The sequence below is a fragment of the Oncorhynchus kisutch genome, linkage group LG28 (assembly GCF_002021735.2).
Source record: "Oncorhynchus kisutch isolate 150728-3 linkage group LG28, Okis_V2, whole genome shotgun sequence".
NCBI classification, from domain to species: Eukaryota; Metazoa; Chordata; class Actinopteri; order Salmoniformes; family Salmonidae; genus Oncorhynchus; species Oncorhynchus kisutch.
The window spans coordinates 33,404,994-33,423,949 of record NC_034201.2 but is presented as its reverse complement, the minus strand read 5'-3'; the positions used below and the strand labels follow the sequence as shown (position 1 = coordinate 33,423,949).

General features: G+C 42.5%; 1 protein-coding gene across 1 annotated transcript; it reads right to left on the bottom strand.

The window, feature by feature from the left end:
* Positions 1-1,523: 1,523 nt before the first annotated feature.
* LOC109872533 (hepatocyte cell adhesion molecule) lies at positions 1,524-8,085 on the bottom strand. Its single transcript, XM_020463805.2, has 7 exons — positions 7,855-8,085; positions 5,146-5,490; positions 4,282-4,563; positions 3,473-3,566; positions 3,101-3,195; positions 2,919-2,989; positions 1,524-2,656 (listed from the first exon to the last, which is right to left on the bottom strand). The coding sequence occupies exons 1-7, from the start codon at positions 7,940-7,942 to the stop codon at positions 2,324-2,326; spliced, it is 1,308 nt and encodes a 435-aa protein (XP_020319394.1). The 5' UTR covers positions 7,943-8,085; the 3' UTR covers positions 1,524-2,323.
* Between the last annotated feature and the right edge of the window lie 10,871 nt (positions 8,086-18,956).

Genomic DNA, 18,956 nt, shown 5'->3' with positions numbered 1-18,956 from the left:
TACTTCCCCCTTTACAGAACAGCACAAACTGGCCCTAACCAAAATAGAAAGAGGAGTGGGAGGCCCCAGTGCACAACTGAGCAAGAGGACAAGTACATTAGTGTCTAGTTTGAGAAATAGACGCCTCACAAGTCCTCAACTAGCAGCTTCATTAAATAGTACCCGGAAAACACCAGTCTCAACGTCAACAGTGAAGAGGCGACTCCGGGATGCTGGCCTTCTAGGCAGAATTGCAAAGAAAAAGCCATATGTCAGACTGACCAATAAAAATTAAATAATAAGATGGGCAAAAGAGCACAGACATGGATTAGCTAACACAAAGTGCCACTGGAACACAGGGGTGATGGTTGCTGATAATGGGCCTCTGTACACCTAGGTAGATATTCCATAAAAAATCTGCAGTTCCCAGCTACAATAGTCTTTTACAACATTAACAATGTCTACACTGTATTTGTGATCAATTTGATGTTATTTTAATGGACAAAACAATTTGCTTTTCTTTCAAAAACAAGGACATTTCTAAGTGACCCCAAACTTTTGAACGGTAGTGTATATATTGGGATAGGTAGAATAATCACTTTTTTTCTTCTCCATGCCTCAACTACACAGCTGTAGTGGTCACTGAACAGGCGTACTATTGTCCTATGACTGTGAATCAGCAAACAAATTATCTCTGTGTGTGTGAGAACAGAATGAGGAGCATTTGACAAAAAGGAACAAATGACATAAAGCTTGTACTGTACATCGTTGAAAGTATGACCCCTCTGTTTTATTGCAGGGCACAAACATACTCTGTGGAGAGAGATGAAGAGATTGCATTTGTGTCGACAAGGATGGGTGCAGCCTACCACTGTCTGAAGAAGTCCCACATAAGCTAATGTTAAGGAAGTCACACTGCTTGCTTAGCGAGTACTGTTTACTCCTGATTTGGCTCATACCAAGTCTGGAACCCAGGACCTCTGCCTTGCTAACTCCCCTGACCACCTTCCAGAAGCATCTTACCCTGTTGCGCCACCTAAAAGCTAGCTATTCGGCAGCACAAGTAGAGACATTTCAGGCTGAGGAGTGAGTATCACACATCGCCTGCTGCTACATTCACCCCCCAAACCCACTCCACAGCGACCCCATCATTGAGCTGAGCCCAACTGATGATCCGGAACACGGCACCATTGTAAAATACGTCACGCTGCTTGGTTAGCGGGTACAGCTTCCTCCTGATTCACTCATACCGAGGCTCGAACCCAGGACCTCTGCCTCGCTATCACACGTAACTGCCCTCTCGAAGGGTCTTATATTGTCGCACCACTGAAAAAAATAGCTATTCTGCAGCGCAAGTGGAGGCACTTCAGGCTGAGTTTCAGATTGCCATCTGCTACACTAACTGCATAGATAAATGGCAAAAATGCATGCTCACCTGAAGATGCAAATGGACAATATTGAGGATAAAGTGTTTGAAACATTCAAACATTCACTAAAGTTTCACTTTGAGTGAAACAAATGTATAAATGACAACCAATATTTCCTCCTCATCATGCCTTTAATAAACATCTCTACTGATATGTACAATGTATCCTTTGATTTTCATAATAATTCTATGAATCTATACAAAGGAAAAACATTGAATGATTATTCAGCTATGATACCCAATAACAAAGAAAATTATTAGTTAAATTACAAACATCCACACAATACAAAATGTACCAACATATGAATACATGGGTATCTTTAAAGATAGGTTTTATACATTTGAACAGGTCTTATGAATAGTACATAATATAATTGAAGAAAAAATAATCGTCTCACTAACGTGTCATAACTTAAAACCTAAACCTGACTCATACAGTTGTGGAGGATGACAGTGTATTTACAAACATATTGAGATGATTAAGTGCTGTGTTGGGTTCTGAGACAAACATTACTGCACTATAACTTCATATAAAATATATTTACATATATACATACAGTCACCATGTAAACACACAGATGCATGTCTCTCTACAGCACCAAGGCATGGAGGAGGGAAGAACATGTTGACCAGGGGTAGACAACAGGAGACACACTGGCCCAGCTTCACCACACCAGTAACCATATTCATTATGGCATTCAAAATAACTTTTTACAAAGAAAAAAGAAAATGAATGTTTCTTTTGGAAAATTCCAGTTAGTCCATCACTGTTTCAGGCCATTTTGTTCCCTTTTGTGCCTAATGAATACAATCCTTTCTCAACTAGTCAAGGTTTTCAATTTAGACCAGATGTCTTATTGCTGGGCTGAAACATAAGTCTGCACACACTTCATCCCTCCAGGACTTGTAGATAGACAATCAAGGCTGAGTGGTACCGTTGCTCTCCAGTGTGGGGGTGGGCTCTTCCAACTGACTGGCAGGCGGTATGCCCACTGGGGCACGAAACATTCGTCCGGAGCATCGAGTGCAGGGTGGGGAGGGGGTGGAGGACTTGCTCTGCACCTTGTTGTGATGTGGAGGGGTGGAGCTGATCGGGGTGCGGGGGTACCTGCGAGAGGAGTGGGCGGGGGGTTCAGGGGAGCGTGAGGAGGGAGTCAGGGAGCTGCTGTAGCCGGGGGGGCTGCTGGGTGGCTCAGAGGAGGGGCCAAGGCCCATGTTGCCGGGTGAGTCATGGTCGCCCTGAGGGAAATCCTACAACGAGGGAAACCAAGTCAATACTCAGACACACACACAATGCTCTGAACAGGTCCAAAACAATACATACTGGCTGTATTTTTTTCTACATTGAGATATTTTAGTCATCTTAACACCTGAATGAGGGTTGAGAAATAAAAACCTACAAGTCCCCACAGTATCTCTGGGATTTTTATTGATTTATTAAATTAAAATGTATTTTTTAGCTATGTTTTGAGTCAGATACTGATGACAGCTTTTTTGTTATTTAAAGAGGTACCTCTTTGAGGATGTAGAGTGCCACTGGATTCTTGCGTTCATGTTCAGTCATCATTTTTGGTACAACGTCAACTGTAGAGGATGAAGAATACATTGGATGAAGACTTTTGGTGTAGCACAACAATTTATAATTCTTATGAATAACTAGGAAATATAAATACAATTAATTATTAGGTTCCTTACCTGCATGATTGATTGGGGAATAATCAGGGTGTTCTATTAAATGCCTTGGCAGTCCTGCCAAACCTCTGGGCTTCATTTGCTGTTTCTGCCGCTCTCTGCACAATAAACATACAATATACTGTACGTGAGAATCAACTGTGTGCTTAAATTATACAGTATAAAACTGTTCAAAACTACATTGTTCATGTCAAATTTAGCATTTTGTCTATTTAACACTACAGTATATCAGTCCAATTTTGAACAGAGCCTCGGGGGCCCTGGTCAAAAGTGTACACTAAATATGGAAAAGTATTCCCAACCCATAGGACCATGAACAGACCAAAGCATCCAGAAACATGTAGAGAGTGAGACAAAAGTGTGTTTGGCTCTTACTTCTTGGACGGCCCCCAGCAGGCGCACACCGTAACCAAGGTGATAAGGAGGAAAATACCCCCGGTGGAGAGAATGATGTAGAGGGAACTCCTCCCTGTTGGGGGAGGGTCAGTAGGGTAGGAGGGTCATAGGCTTGGTCCCAAATGGCACCCTTTTCCATATTTAGTATACACTTTTGACCAGGGCCCCGAGGCTCTGTTCAAAAGTAGTGCACTATATAGGGAATATGGTGCTATTTGGGACGCAACCACATAGGAAAACCAACAGCACAGTAGAACTACTTAAGAATATGTTGAAGCAGAATTACAGCATGTACTTCCTCCCCTGTCCTCCCACGCACACACTCATGTCTCTGTATGTAGTCATGTACTGGATGTATAGCCAGTGATCAACTTCCCTCCCACTCATTATCTTTTTGCTGCTGGTACATTAGGCTACAGTTAGTAAAAAAATCTATATATATTGCTTGCATTTGCCTTTTTTTCACCCCTTCTCTCACATATAGGGACTTGCTTTTCAGTGAAGTATTTGTTGCACACCCTGGGCTTGAACAAGTGACAAGTAGGACTTTAGGGGAAAAGCGCTCTGAGATGACATTATGAAAATAATTTCAATTAATTTAGTGTGTACTTTCTAAAGTTGCCTATATAATGGGTAAATAGCCAGAGATTATTACAGGAGTTATCCAGCCTCATCCCTCAATTTTACAGCAAAGCATGTGGCAACGCTGTCGTTTGACCTAAAATCAGATTAAAGATTGTGACTGAATTGCCACTGGTTCAAGCCTATAGTGCCACTGTATAGCCTACTGTAGACAGTGAGTTTGATGGGCAGGCTCTTCATGCTCCCAATAGGGTTCTCGACCGCGCATCCGTAGATGTCATCATCCACCATCAGCACCCGCACAATGGTCAAGAGCTTCTGGTCAGGTGACAGCTGCAGACGGGTCTCATTGGTCAACAGTTTCCCTCCTTTCTGCCAGCTGTACTTGGCATTGGTTCCGTTGTCATGGGAGCAGTTGAGGGTGAAGTGCTCTCTGAGCTCCAGTACTGAGGACGCCTCCATGAGGACGTAAGGTCTGGATATGGGCTCTATGGAGAATAAGTATAGTAGTCAGACACGTCAAGATATGTCTCTTCCTTCTGGGCCAAAAGTTATACTGATATGATGGGTTAAAAAAATTTGCTCAGGTGTATATTAACAACTTCTCAGGTGACCCTCATTGCAACAACGCCTTTACAAGAACAACATGGTTTGGACCATTGTCCCCTGCACTTTCCTTGACAATTCAGCCGATGTTTCAGTCATACAAATGTGTGAGAAATATGTATAAACAAAAAGGCAAAAAATCCTTTGGTTTTATCACAGACAATCCCAGCAGTTCCTACAAGCAAGTCATGTCATAAAGGACAAGTAAACTTATACTAAAATATGCATCAACCATCCCAATTGCCTTGTGGATCGAGGGTCTTCCCTGAGATTGGAAGGTTGGGGGGTCAAGTCATACCAAAGACTAAAAATTGTACCCAATGTATCTCAGCATTATGGAGATGGATTGGGGGGTAAGACCCTGTGATAGACTAGCATCCTGTCCAAGGGGTTTACTTGTACATCAAGCTGCCTCTGCTGCAGAATCAGTAGATAGGCTCTTGCTTACACTTTGGACCACATACCATCCACAGTCAGGTCGATACTCCCATCTCCGGTGAAAGTATCATCCGTGATGGAGATCTCCACTTCATAGGTGCCCTCATCAGAGAGTTTGAGGTTGTGGAGTAGGAGGGTGCCATTCTCAAACACCAGGATGCGGTCCCGGTACTCGGGCCTCAGGTTCCCAATGATCTCGGTGCCAATGGACTGGACCACGGTGACGGGCTTGTCGTCCCTCTTCAGCTGCCACTTGATGACTGGCGCGTCGGGGCTGGAGCTGCTGTAACGAACAGAGAGGAGTGCCTCCCCACCCAACATGCCCCGGATCAGAGAGCCAGGGCTGGTGATGTTGACTCCCTTGACACGTCCTGGACCCAGAGGAGATGGAACGGAGTCTATTTATTCAGGTTATACTGTATATTTAGCAGATTTCTATTCTATACACGTCTCAGTTCATATGAATGGAACATGTGTTCCACCACTTACACGCATGTGTGACATGGATAAACTGATACATGCATTAAACTGCAATAGGGTACAGGCGTATCCTACCTGCAATGCCATTTCAGCTTGCTACAAGTGTCTTTTAAATAGGCCTAGTGTAACAGTGTTGCTTCCATCTCTTTTCTCGCCCCAACCTGGGCTCGAACCAGTGACTCTCTGTCATCTCACCAATTGAAATGCTAGCCATTTCACACCGGTTACACTAGCAAGCCATCCAACAAACAAGCTTTACCCAGATCGTGTACCCAAGGACACTTGGCACACTTCCCTCAGAGGTTGGTGGCGCCTTAATTGGGGGAGACTGGCTCGTGGTAATGGCTGGAGTGGAATTACTGGAATGGTATCAAATACATCAAACACATGGTTTCCAAGTGTTTGATGCCATTTCATTTGGTCTATTCCAGACAGTATTATGGGCCGTCCTTCCCTCAGCATCCTCCTGTGGACCTTTCCTATTCCATTACACTGTGAAGGTTAGTATTCAGAAAAATATTGGTCTGTCCACAATCTCCACACCACCAATACCACCTTCCCAGTCGTGTCTAAACCGTCCTTGATTAAGTGACATGCTTCTATTCAAGCATTTGTGGCTAGAAGGCGTGACATTGTTAACAGGTCATGGTCTGGGTTATGCTAAGAATTCTCTTTGCCCCTTAGCTAGTTCAACAACTTCACTACAAGGCATATCTCAAATCGTCTAACTTCTGGCCAACAGATTTTGCAGAAATTCTTTCAGAGTTGATTGACCAGAGGATTCTTTTTGGTGGTAATAGCCTACAGTATGTGATCAGAGTGGGCTTATAAAGTGAGAGCCAAAGGACTGTAACTAGCTCTGCTGGCTGTTGTTGTGGGCGGCAGGCTGCTGATGACTTGACTGTGGGCACCGGGCCCCCTCCTCCGCTGGGGCAGAGTGCGCTGCATGGAGCCTGTGTGGCAGCACTGCATCACCGTGGTAACGGCTCGCAGTCCTTTTGGACGACTGTGATGAGCTGACAAAAGGGGGTATTGTTTGGGCCAATTTCCTCCCTGGTAGCCCATGAAAGAGGCCTCAGAGCAACACAAGCTCCCCGATTGGCTGAGCCCAAAGACAGAGGGCCCCAGTGATTCTGCTGATGACAACACAACCGCAATCACATGACACAACCGCACCTATAAAAGTACCAAGTATCATGTTTCTATGTTTGACTCTGCACACCTTTTTTCTATATCTCATATACAATTAGAATTATATATGTACAAAATGATCAATTCCTTGTATAGCTTTCCATTTATGTATCTAGGTCACACCTCAATAGCCTGAGCTCAGGTCCTTCTCCAACCTTTGGCAAACCTTCTGAACCAACCGGAAGACATCTGAGTAGCATAGTTTCCACATGGGCTCTACAGAGATCAAATACCATTGATATGAACTAAACAGCTTTTTGTACAGACCGAACGCCTAAACTCTCTAAAGTCTAAACCCTATTTGCCGGCTTCCCAAATCCAGATTAAGCAGTCCTGGACTAAAAACCATTCTCAATAGAGAATGTCCATTGAAAGTACATTTTACTCCAGGCTGGAATCTGGGTCCCATTGTGACTGCTTTCTGCCAAATAATATATCTTCATCAATCTATTTTTAAATCCACAGACTATGTATAGTTTTATGAGTGTCATCAGAGTGTAATTTTCTTTCTAGTAATTGAGCAATAGTAATAAAAATACATACTGTGTGGCACTGTGAAGTCAGTTTGAATGTTTTAAATAAGTGTTTTTCAAAGTGTTTTTCAGAATATAAGCTAGTACACAACAAGGACATGTTTATTTGCTTGTTTGACATGGAAATGGTGTTTTATGTAATTGTTTTTGTCATTTATATGATACCTATGCATATATGCTAATCAAATTAATTCAATAAATATTCTGAGACATTTAAATTCATAATAGGGGTCTTATTAGGGGCTGTTGAATGATTGACCGTCATATTTTTTTATTGAATAGATGAATTTACTTGAACGAATTTACAAGCAAAAGTAGGCATAATTTAGTAGGACACAAAATGTATGTGTCCAACTTATCAGCCAAACAAATACGTCAGTCAGAAAACATGCATAAACCAACCTACACTTGCCCACTCCACTCTAAATACTTCCCACCCACATTGTCTTAGCATTGCAAGTGAACACTACACATTCCTTTAATAAGTCAGTACAGATGTGTTTTCCAAAAACAGGGGAAAGTTTCCCTTACCTGACTGAGGTGAGACAAGAAGACACCAGAGCAGCAAAAGTTGAGGAGCGGCTATGGCTTTGGAGAGATCCTCCCTCTCTGCCTTCATCTTGGGTCTAACGCTCTGTTTCTCTCCAAGACAATTAGCATGATTTGTCCACTCTGGGCACGTCCACCGAGAGAGCACACAGACATTCCTCCAAGGCAGGGCTCCACTAGGACTGGGTGCACTGCACAACAAAGCAGCACAACAGCAGTGTGTGTGTGTGTGTGTGTGTGTGTGTGTGTGTGTGTGTGTGTGTGTGTGTGTGTGTGTGTGTGTGTGTGTGTGTGTGTGTGTGTGTGTGTGTGTGTGTGTGTGTGTGTGTGTGTTTAGTAGAACAATTGTACAGAAAATAAAGCACACATCCTGTTTATTTTCTGCACAATTCTGGATTTGTAGTTAGACTACTTTTAAAACGTGCATAGTAAGCTTCTAAGCATGAGTGAAATTCCAAGTGCAGCAATAAATACACGACTGTCCCTTTAGAACATCACTTAAGCTTATTCAAATACACTCCTGGAATGGAAATGGCCAAAATGCGCTGACAATGCCATGGCAAGACCTAGGCTATTTAGGTTTTACCCTGGCCACTGAATGCTTATACTTTGAATCAGTCTGAAGCCACTTGTTGTTACTCTGTTCTCAGTATTAGTGGCATAGAGAGGAGGGCCCTTCTCTAATGGTCCTGCTGAGTAAGGTCTGCATCTTAAATGGCATCCTTTCCCCTATAGTGCTATTTGGGCCTTGGTAAAAAAAAAGTAGTGCACTATAAAGTGAATAGGGTTAGGGCTGTGGCGGTCATGAAATTTTGTCAGCCTGTGATTGTCAAGAAAATAACTGCCGGGCTCACTGTAATTGACCGTTAATTAGCACAAACACATGTAGTATCTCCTGGCTTCCACGCATAGCCTACAAGCCACTGATGCAGACCTGATGCAGACATTTTAAAAAGTCTATTAAATGAATTTAATATAGCCTACACCATCACAATAAATCCATTATTTATTTTAGACGGGTCTAAAGAAACAGGATATGAAGAAATGTAGTCTATTTCAGAACAACAGAATAGCATACTATGGGTTGTCCTTATCAAATCAAATGTATTTATAAAGCTCTTCTTACATCAACTGATGTCACAAAGTGCTGTACAGAATCCCAGCCTAAAACCTCAAACAGCAAGCAATGCAGGTGTAGAAGCACGGTGGCTAGGAAAAACTCTCTAGAAAGGCCAGAACCTAGGAAGAAACCTGGAGAGAAATCAGGCTATGAGGGGTGGCCAGTCCTCTTCTGGCTGTGCGGGGTGGAGATTATAACAGAACATGGCCAAGATGTTCAAATGTTCAAAGATGACCAGTAGTGTCAAATAATAATTATCACAGTAGTTGTCGAGGGTACAACAGTATCTCTACCACTCCTGCTGTCTCTAGAGAGTTGAAAACAGCAGATCTGGGACAGGTAGCACGTCTGGTGAAAAGGTCAGGGTTCCATAGGCAGAACAGTTGAAACTGGAGCAGCAGCACGGCCAGGTGGACTGGGGACAGCAAGGAGTCATCAGGCCAAGTAGTCCTGAGGCATGGTCCTAGGGCTCAGGTCCTCCGAGAGAGAGAAAGAAAGAAAGAAAGAAAGAAAGAAAGAAAGAAAGAAAGAAAGAAAGAAAGAAAGAAAGAAAGAAAGAAAGAAAGAAAGAAAGAAAGAAAGAAAGAAAAAGAGAGAAAGAGAGAGAGAATTAGAGAGAGCATACTTAAATTCACACAGGACACCGGATAAGACAAGAGAAATACTCCAGATATAACAGACTGAACCTAGCCCCCCGACATATAAACTACTGCAGCATAAATACTGGAGGCTGAGACAGGAGGGGTCAGGAGACACTGTGGCCCCGTCCGACGATACCCCCGGACAGGGCCAAACAGGCAGGATATAACTCTACCCACTTTGCCAAAGCACAGCCCCCACACCACTAGATGGATATCTTCAACCACCAACTTACCATCCTGAGACAAGACCGAGTATAAACCAACCTACACTTGCCCACAAATATCTCCGCCACGGCACAACCCAAAAGGGGGTGCCAACCCGGACAGGAAGATCACGTCAGTGACTCAACCCACTCAAGTGACGCACCCCTCCTAGGGACGGCATGGAAGAGCACCAGTAAGCCAGTGACTCAGCCCCTGTAATAGGGTTAGAGGCAGAGAATCCCAGTGGAGAGAGGGGAACCGGACAGGCAGAGACAGCAAGGGCAGTTCGTTGCTCCAGTACCTTTCTGTTCACTTTCACACTCCTGGGACAGACTTGACTCAATCATATGACCCACTGAAGAGATGAGTCTTCAGTAAAGACGTAAAGGTTGAGACCGAGTCTGCGTCTCTCACATGGGTAGGCAGACCATTCCTTAAAAATTTAGCTCTATAAGAGAAAGCCCTGCCTCTAGCTGTTTGCTTAGAAATTCTAGGGACAGTAAGGAGGCCTGCGTCTTGTGACCATAGCGTACGTGTAGGTATGTATGGCAGGACCAAATCAGAAAGATAGGTAGGAGCAAGCTCATGTAATGCTTATGTTAGGACCTGATATGGCTATGCCATATGGCTGTGGGCTTCACTTGTTCATTTTGCAGACAATAATTGCTTAGAATTCCGTGGCATTATTTTACAATAATTTTATAGTATGAAGTATATTTTCTCAAAATTATTTCAAAGGAAGTGCGCACATGCGGCTATTGTGTGTTGATCAGTTAACAAAGAAACTGGTCCTATATGCTTAATTTAGAGTTATTAATGCAATTTAATTGTGATACAAATGTTGGGATAAATGTTTAGATTTTTAATACATTCTATGTGTCACGTCTGCTCCCGCTCCTTCCTCCCCCTGGCGCTTGAGGGCGCCAAGTGGCCTGCATCACGCACTCCTGCCATCCATCAAGCACACCTGCCTTCCCTCGTCACGTGCATCAGCGTTATTGGACTCACCTGGACTCACTTATCACCAGTTTTTTTCCTCCCCTATATTTTTCAGTTCCCCAGCTCTGTTCCCCGCGGCTGCATTGTATTGTTTTTTTATTTGTTTGCTGACGTTGTTCCTGTCTCGTTCCATGTCCGTTATTTATTCAATGTTTTACTCCCCGTACCTGCTTCGTCTCTCCAGCGTGAACTCATGTGACACTAAGACTGCATGATTGGACTCTAATTATGATCTGAAAAAAGTTGCACGCTGCACACACTTCATCAGTCTCTCATTCGGAGTCGTGCCTGGCCATGCAGTCGTGGGTGAACAGGGAGTACAGGAGGGGACTGAGCATGCACCCCTGGGGAGCTCCAGTGTTGAGGATCAGTGTGGCAGATGTGTTGCTACCTACCCTCACTACCTGGAGGCGGCCTGACAGGAAGTCCAGGATCCAGTTGCAGAGGGAGGTGTTTAGTCTCAGGATCCTTAGCTTAATGATGAGCTTTGAGGGTACTATGGTGTTGACCGCTGAGCTGTAGTCAATGAATTGCATTCTCACATAAGTGTTCCTTTTGTTCAGGTGGAAAAGGGCAATTTGGAGTGCAATAGAGATAGTGTCATCTGTGGATCTGTTTGGGCGGTATGTAAATTGGAGTGGGTGTAGGGTTTCTGGAATAATGGTGTTGAGGTGAGCCATTGCCAACCTTTCGAAGCACGTCATGGCTACGGGTCTGTAGTCATTTAGGCAGGTTGCCTTTGTGTTCTTGGGCACAGGGACTATGGTTTCTGCTTGAAACATGTTGGTATTACAGACTCAATCAGGGACATGTTGAAAATGTCAGTGAAGACACCTGCCAGTTGGTCAGCACATGCCCGGAACACGCGTCCTGGTAATCCGTCTGGCCCTGCAGCCTTGTGCATGTTGACCTGTTTAAGGGTCTTACTCACGTCGGCTACGGAGAGTATGATCACACAGTCGACCCGGAACAGCTGATGCTCTCATGCATGCCTCAGTGTTGCTTGCCTCAAAGTGAGCATAGAAGTGATTTAGCACATCTGGTAGGCTCGTGTCACTGGGCAGCTCGCGGCTGTTCTTCCCTTTGTAGTCTGTAATCGTTTTTAAGCCCTGCCACATAAGATGAGCGTCGGAGCCGATGTAGTATTATTCAATCTTAGCCCTGTATTGACGCTTTGCCTGTTTGATGGTTTGTCGCAGGGCATAGCAGGTTTTCTTGTACTTCCAGGTTAGAGTCCTGCACCTTGAAAGCGGCAGCTCTACCCTTTAGCTCAGTGCGAATGTTGCCTGTAATCCATGGCTTCTGGTTGGGGTATGCACGTACAGTCACTGTGGGGACGAAGTCCTCGATGCACTTATTGATAAAGCCAGTGACTGATGTGGTGTACTCCTCAATGCCATCGGAAGAATCCCGGAAAATGTTCCAGTCTGTGATAGCAAAACAGTTCTGTAGTTTAGCATCTGCTTCATCTGACCACTTTAATATAGACTGAGTCACTGGTGCGTCCTGCTTAAATTTTTGCTTGTAAGCAGGAATCAGGAGGATAGAGTTATGGTTGGATTTACCAAATGGAGGATGAGCTTTGTACGGGTCTGTGTGTGGAGTACAGGTGATCTAGACAATTTTCTTCCCCCTGGTTGCACAGGAACCAAGGGTGAATACAAAAACAGGAGTACCGTCTAAACATGAAAACAGGAACCAATACTACCTAATACAACGGAGCGCTTGATAAAGGGGAAGTAATCAGGGAGTGATGAAGTTAAGATGTGCCTCATGATTATTGCCAGGTGTGCGTAATAATGGGTTGCTAGGACAGGTGGTTAGTAGACCGGCAACATCGAGTGGCAGAGCAGGGGGAGCAGGAGTAGACTTGACATGTTCACAATTTGACAAGCACTTGATAATATTCTCACCAGGCCTCAAATTTCCCTGCGGCATCCTTGTGTAGCCGTAATGCCCCTTAAAAAGCATGCCTTTCGCGGCCAAAGTGGCTGTTGTGCCCTTGGGCTAAATATAATAGGCAACTTAACTGATTGGTCAACTTGTCCTATATGTGGATGTTCCAATATTCAATCAATTAGTGGGAAAACACTTATCAAAAGTGATGGCAAATGCGATTATGCATGTACTGATTTACAGTGGAAGTCGGAAGTTTACATACACTTAGTTTGGAGTCATTAAATCTCGTTTTTCAACCACCCCACAAATTTCTTGTTAATTAACAAACTATAGTTTTGGCAAGTCGGTTAGGACATCTACTTTGTGCATGACACAAGTCATTTTTCCAACAATTGTTAACAGAGAGATTATTTCAATTATAATTCCCTGTATCACAATTCCAGTGGGTCAAAAGTTTACATACACTAAGTTGACTGTGCCTTTAAACAGCTTGGATAATTTCAGAAAGTGATGTCATGGCTTTAGAAGCGTCTGTTGGGCTAATTTACATAATTGGAGTCAATTGGAGGTGTACCTGTGGATGTATTTCAAGGCCTACCTTCAAACTTAGTTCCTCTTTGCTTGACATCATGAGAAAATCAAAAGAAATCAGCCAAGACCTGAGAAAAACAATTGTAGACCTCCACAAGTCTGGTTCATCCTTGGGAGCAATTTCCAAACACCTGAAGGTACCACGTTCATCTGTACAAACAATAGTACGCAAGTATAAACACCATGGGACCAAGCAGCCATCATACTGCTCAGGAAGGAGACACGTTCTGTCTCCTTGAGATGAACGTACTTTGGTGCGAAAAGCGCAAATCAATCCCAGAACAACAGCAAAGGACCATGTGAAGATGCTGGAGGAAACAGGTACAAAAGTATCTATATCCACAGTAAAAATGAGTCCTATATCGACATAAGCTGATAGGCCGCTCAGCAAGGAAGAAGCCAATGCTCCAAAACCGCCATGAAAAAGCCAGACTACAATTTGCAACTGCACATGGGGACAAAGAGCTTACTTTTTTGGAGAAATGTCCTCTGGTCTGATGAAACAAAAATAGAACTGTTTGGCCATAATGACCATCGTTATGTTTGGAGGAAAAAGGGGAGGCTTGCAAGCTGAAGAACACCATCCCAACCGTGAAGCGCGGGAGGGGCAGCATCATGTTGTGGGGGTGCTTTGCTTCAGGAGGGACTGGTGCACTTCACAAAATAGATAGCATCATGAGGCAGGGAAATTATGTGGATATATTGAAGCAAAATATCAAGACATCAGTTAAAGCTTGGTCGCAAATGGGTCTTCCAAATGGAAAATGACCCCAAGCGTACTTCCAAAGTTTTGGCAAAATGGCTTAAGGACAACAAAGTCAAGGTATTGGAGTGGCCATCACAAAGCCCTGACCTCAATCCCATAGAAAATTTGTGGGCAGAACTGAAAAAGCGTGTGCGTGCAAGGAGGCCTACAAACCTGACTCAGGTACACCAGCTCTGTCAGGAGGAATGGGCCAAAATTCACCTAACGTATTGTGGGAAGCTTGTGGAAGGCTACCCGAAGCTTTTGACCCAAGATAAACAATTTAAAGGCAACGCTACCAAATACTAATTTAGTGTATGTAAACTTCTTACCCACTGGGAATGTGATGAAAGAAATAAAAGCTGAAATAAATAACTCTACTATTATTCTGACATTTCACATTCTTAAAATTAAGTGGTGATCCTAACTGACATAAAACAGGGAATTTTTACTAGGATTAAATGTCAGGAATTGTGAAAAACTGATTTTAAATGTATTTGGCTAAGGTTTATGTACACTTCTAACTTCAATTGTATTATAAAGGTCCATTTTAATGGTGAAAATGATCTTCCCTTAACGTGAAACTCACACGCAGCCTATGTATGTCAGTTAGGCTCTACACCGGTTATAAAGCAGATTAATGTTTTAATTTTAAGAAGTTATTGGGCCACTTTAGTTGTGATTACAAAACATATAGGCCTATGGACTATGATACATGAGGTATACAACTATGATTTGATAAAAATTCGCAAAAAAAGGTGTGCTCTGTTTCTTGCCTTAATGCACAAGCTGGGCATAATACATCATTCACGACTGATAGGCTAATATTGTCACCCATCAGACTATTTTTCATTTAATGTTGTCTTTACATATAAAGAATATTATACAGTCAAATGTTTGGACACAGCTTGAATGAGTAGCTGATTCTCTCAACCAACAGTCTTAACTTCTTGATGCACCCATCCCATTAGCGGGATCATTTACGTCAACATTCTCTGAATTGCAGAGCGCCAAATTCAAATTAAGTTACAAAAAATATTTAATGTTCATGAAATCACAAGTGCAATATAGCAAAACACAGCTTAGCTTGTTGTTAATCCACCTGGCGTGTCAGATTTCAATAAAGCTTTTCGGTGAAAGCATACGAAGCGTTTATGTAAGAACATCTCTCTCAGTAGACAAAATATTACAAACAGCTAGCAGCCAAGTAGATTGGTCACGAATGTCAGAAAAGCAATAAATTAAATCGCTTGCGCTCACGAGACTCCCAGTTACACAATAAATTTGTAACGCGCCATTTATTTGGCGCGTTATGTTCAGAAATCCACAGGCTCGAGTGGTCACGACATCGCAGACGAAAATTTCAAATAGTATCCGTAATGTTCACAGAAACATGTCAAACGTTTTTCATAATCATTCCTCGTGTTGTTTTTTCAATATATAATCGATAATATATCAACTCAGACTTTAGCTTCTTCAATAGGAGAGAGAGAGACAATGGCTGCCATCCTACTGTTGCGCAAGCAAAACTCTGGGGTCACCCAGCTATTCACTGACGCGATGTGATCTTTCTCGCTCATTTTTCAAAATAAAAGCCTGAAACTATGTCTTAAGACTGTTCACAACATGGGGAAGCCATAGGAAAAGGAATCTGGTTGATATCCCTTTAAATGGAGGGAAGGCATTCAATGGAACATGGAGCTTTCAAAATAGAGGCCACTTCCTGGTTGAATTTTCCTCTGGTTTTCGCCTGCAATATCAGTTCTGTTATACTCACAGACAATATTTTGACCGTTTTGAAAACTTTAGAGTGTTTTCTATCCTAATCTGACAATTATATGCGTGATTGTGGAGGCCAGGTCATCGGATGCAGCACTCCATCACTCTCCTTATTGGTCATATAGCCCTTCAATAGGGTGTGTTTGAGGTGTGTTTTGGATCATTGTCCTGTTCAAATACAAATGATAGTCACACTAAGCTCAAACCAGATGGGATTGCGTATCACTGCAGAATGCGGTAGTAGCCATGCTGGTTAAGTTTGCTTTTAATTCTAAATAAATCACAGACAGTGTCATCAGCAAAGCACCCCCACACCATCACACCTCCTCCTCCATGCTTCACAGTGGGAACCACACATGCAGAGATCATCCGTTCACCTACTCTGCGTCTCACAAAGACACGGCAGGTTCAACCAAAAATCTCAGATTTGGACTCATCAGACCAAAGGACAGATTTCCACCGGTCTAATTTCTATTGCTCTTGTTTCTTGGCCCAAGCAAGTCTCTTCTTATTATTGGTGTCCTTTAGTAGTGGTTTCTTTGCAGCAATTCGCCCATGAAGGCCTGATTCATGCAGTCTCCTGGGCACTCATTTGCATTGATGTCAGCATGATTAGAGTGTTGAGTACCAGCAAGTTTGGTAGGCTACTAATGACCATCAGCAGTATCAGAGCTTGGAGAAGCCTCATTACCATGACTAAATGGTCATGTGGAATTTGACTGCCATCATGACTGGTGACTGCCGGTGTGGCAGTAATATGGTCACCATAACAGCCCTAAATGGGCTGTAATTTGGGACGCAACAGTGTGTATGGTCAAAACACACTTCATGGTAAAGAGGGATTTTCGCTCATATCATTGTTTTTCCTATACAACAACCATAGATTTTTCATCAAAAACGGCATCTGTAGGATGATAAATATTATCTCTGGTATTTGGGCATTAACATGGTTTATGGATGGTAGCGAGAGGTATACTATCAAAATCAGAAAGCCTGACAAAACTGAACAGGAGGCACTATCCTTTGTTGTTTTGGATGTTCTCATTGACATTTTGGAACTCAACTAGCCCATCATCTGTATAAAGAAGAGCACTTCTGTTAGCTCCCACATCCATTCTCACTAAAAACAGACAACAGCATTCTTGATGAATGGGGGATTGATAAGGGGGATTGATTGCTTTCATGGTAAATTGGCATTTATTTGCTGAATAAAATAGGTTTAAAAAAAATCTTGTTTTATTTGGTTACCTTAAAGGGACATTTCACTCATAAATGGAAGTTTGCTCCATCTTTTCACGCCTCAAAATTAAAGTAATGTCAAGATGAAACCATGTCCCATGACATTAGAGGTCTGTAAACATCTGACAAACTTTTAATGTCACTTTAAGTACTCATTGCATTAAGAACTCTAAATGATTATGTTAGTACAGATTAAGATCAGAGGTGGCAGAGGAAGTATAGAAGTGTTAATATTGCAGTTTCTCTCTCCTTAGGAGCTGCAAGGGCCTCAACTGTTCTCACTGATCAATCACTGATGCAGAATCTGATTGTAAGGCGCAGGGTGTCTCATTGGGTGTTCCACGAACACCTATTACGTCACCTTTCATCATCCTTCGGACACTATAAAACTGCTAACTAAATGTAATTAAAAGAGCAGACCCCCTCCCCCTTATCAAATAAAATCATTCAGCAAAGTCACCTCATTGATATCAACATATTCTTATATTGAGATATACTGTATCCAATAGGTATTTTTGTTAGCAGTTTACCTTCAGTAGATTAATTGAAATTTCACAAATAGATGAGTGTAATATGACCTCTGGGTTACTCTATTTGGTTGTCTCCATCTATCCCCTCTGGCACCAAACTGTTCTCAGGGCATTTCGTATTATTCTGTACATAAATCTGAGACACACCATTTAGTATGATTGTTACGTTTCGTATGATATGTATTAATTTGTGGATGGATGTCCATCATCCATTTCGTATGATATGTTACGAATTTGCAAATGTGCAATATGTTACAAATCTGCTAAACTTATTTTATTTACCAAAAAAATAATTCACCTTTATTTAACCAGGTAGGCAAGTTGAAAACAAGTTCTCATTTACATTTGTGACCTGGCCAAGATAAAGCAAAGCAGTTCGACACATACAATGACACAGAGTTACATATGGAGTAAAACAAACATACAGTTATGATATGTTACGAATTCCAATTTGTTGTGGCACTAACGTTAGCTAGCTGGCTAACGTTAGATAGGGGTTAGGGTTAAAATTAGGAGTTAGGTGAAGGGCTTGCTAAAAGGGTTAAGGTTAGGGGAAGGGTATGCTAACATGCTAAGAAGTTGCAAAGTAGCTAAAATGTAGCAACTGGCTGAAAAGTTTTGAATGAGTTAAAATGTGAAAGTTGTCCGTGATGAGATTCAAACACACAATGTTTGGATTGCTAGACGTTCCCGTTATACAACGTCCCATCCACACCGACCAAGGATAGTTTGCGTTACACGCTCACCCATCCACCTCGGCCAACCACCCTACTTTTGTTTTTGCCTGAAGTAAGCTTCTGTCTTATGTAACCATACCAAACGTAACATATCATACGAATTTGAGTGTCCTGGATTTACATTTACTATGTTACATCTGGTCTATGAGACCAGGATCCTGTCACTTGTCACAGTTGTTGTGCTCTGATGACACCCTCTGCTGTTCACTTTACACCACAGAAAGTTCCAGTGGCCACGTGACTAAATCAAATCAAATCAAATCAAATGTTATTGGTCATGTACACATATTTTGCAGTCGTTATCGATGGTGCAGCAAAATGCTTATGTTTATATCTCCAACAGTGCAGTAATACCTAGCTACAAGAATAGTGGCCAAAAAGGACAAAACCAACTGTTTTTATAAAAAATATCCCACAATGTGTCTCCTTACAAATTAATCCAGCTCATCAAATGTGTTTACACGAGTCAGCAGGGTCATTTTCATTAATGCACACCGTAGCAAAACATTTTACAACGAAAATGGAAATTTGTGTTTCTTATTGGACAAGTTCAGGTTTTTAAAGTGTGTGTGTGTTTGTGTGTGTGTGTGTGTGTGTGTC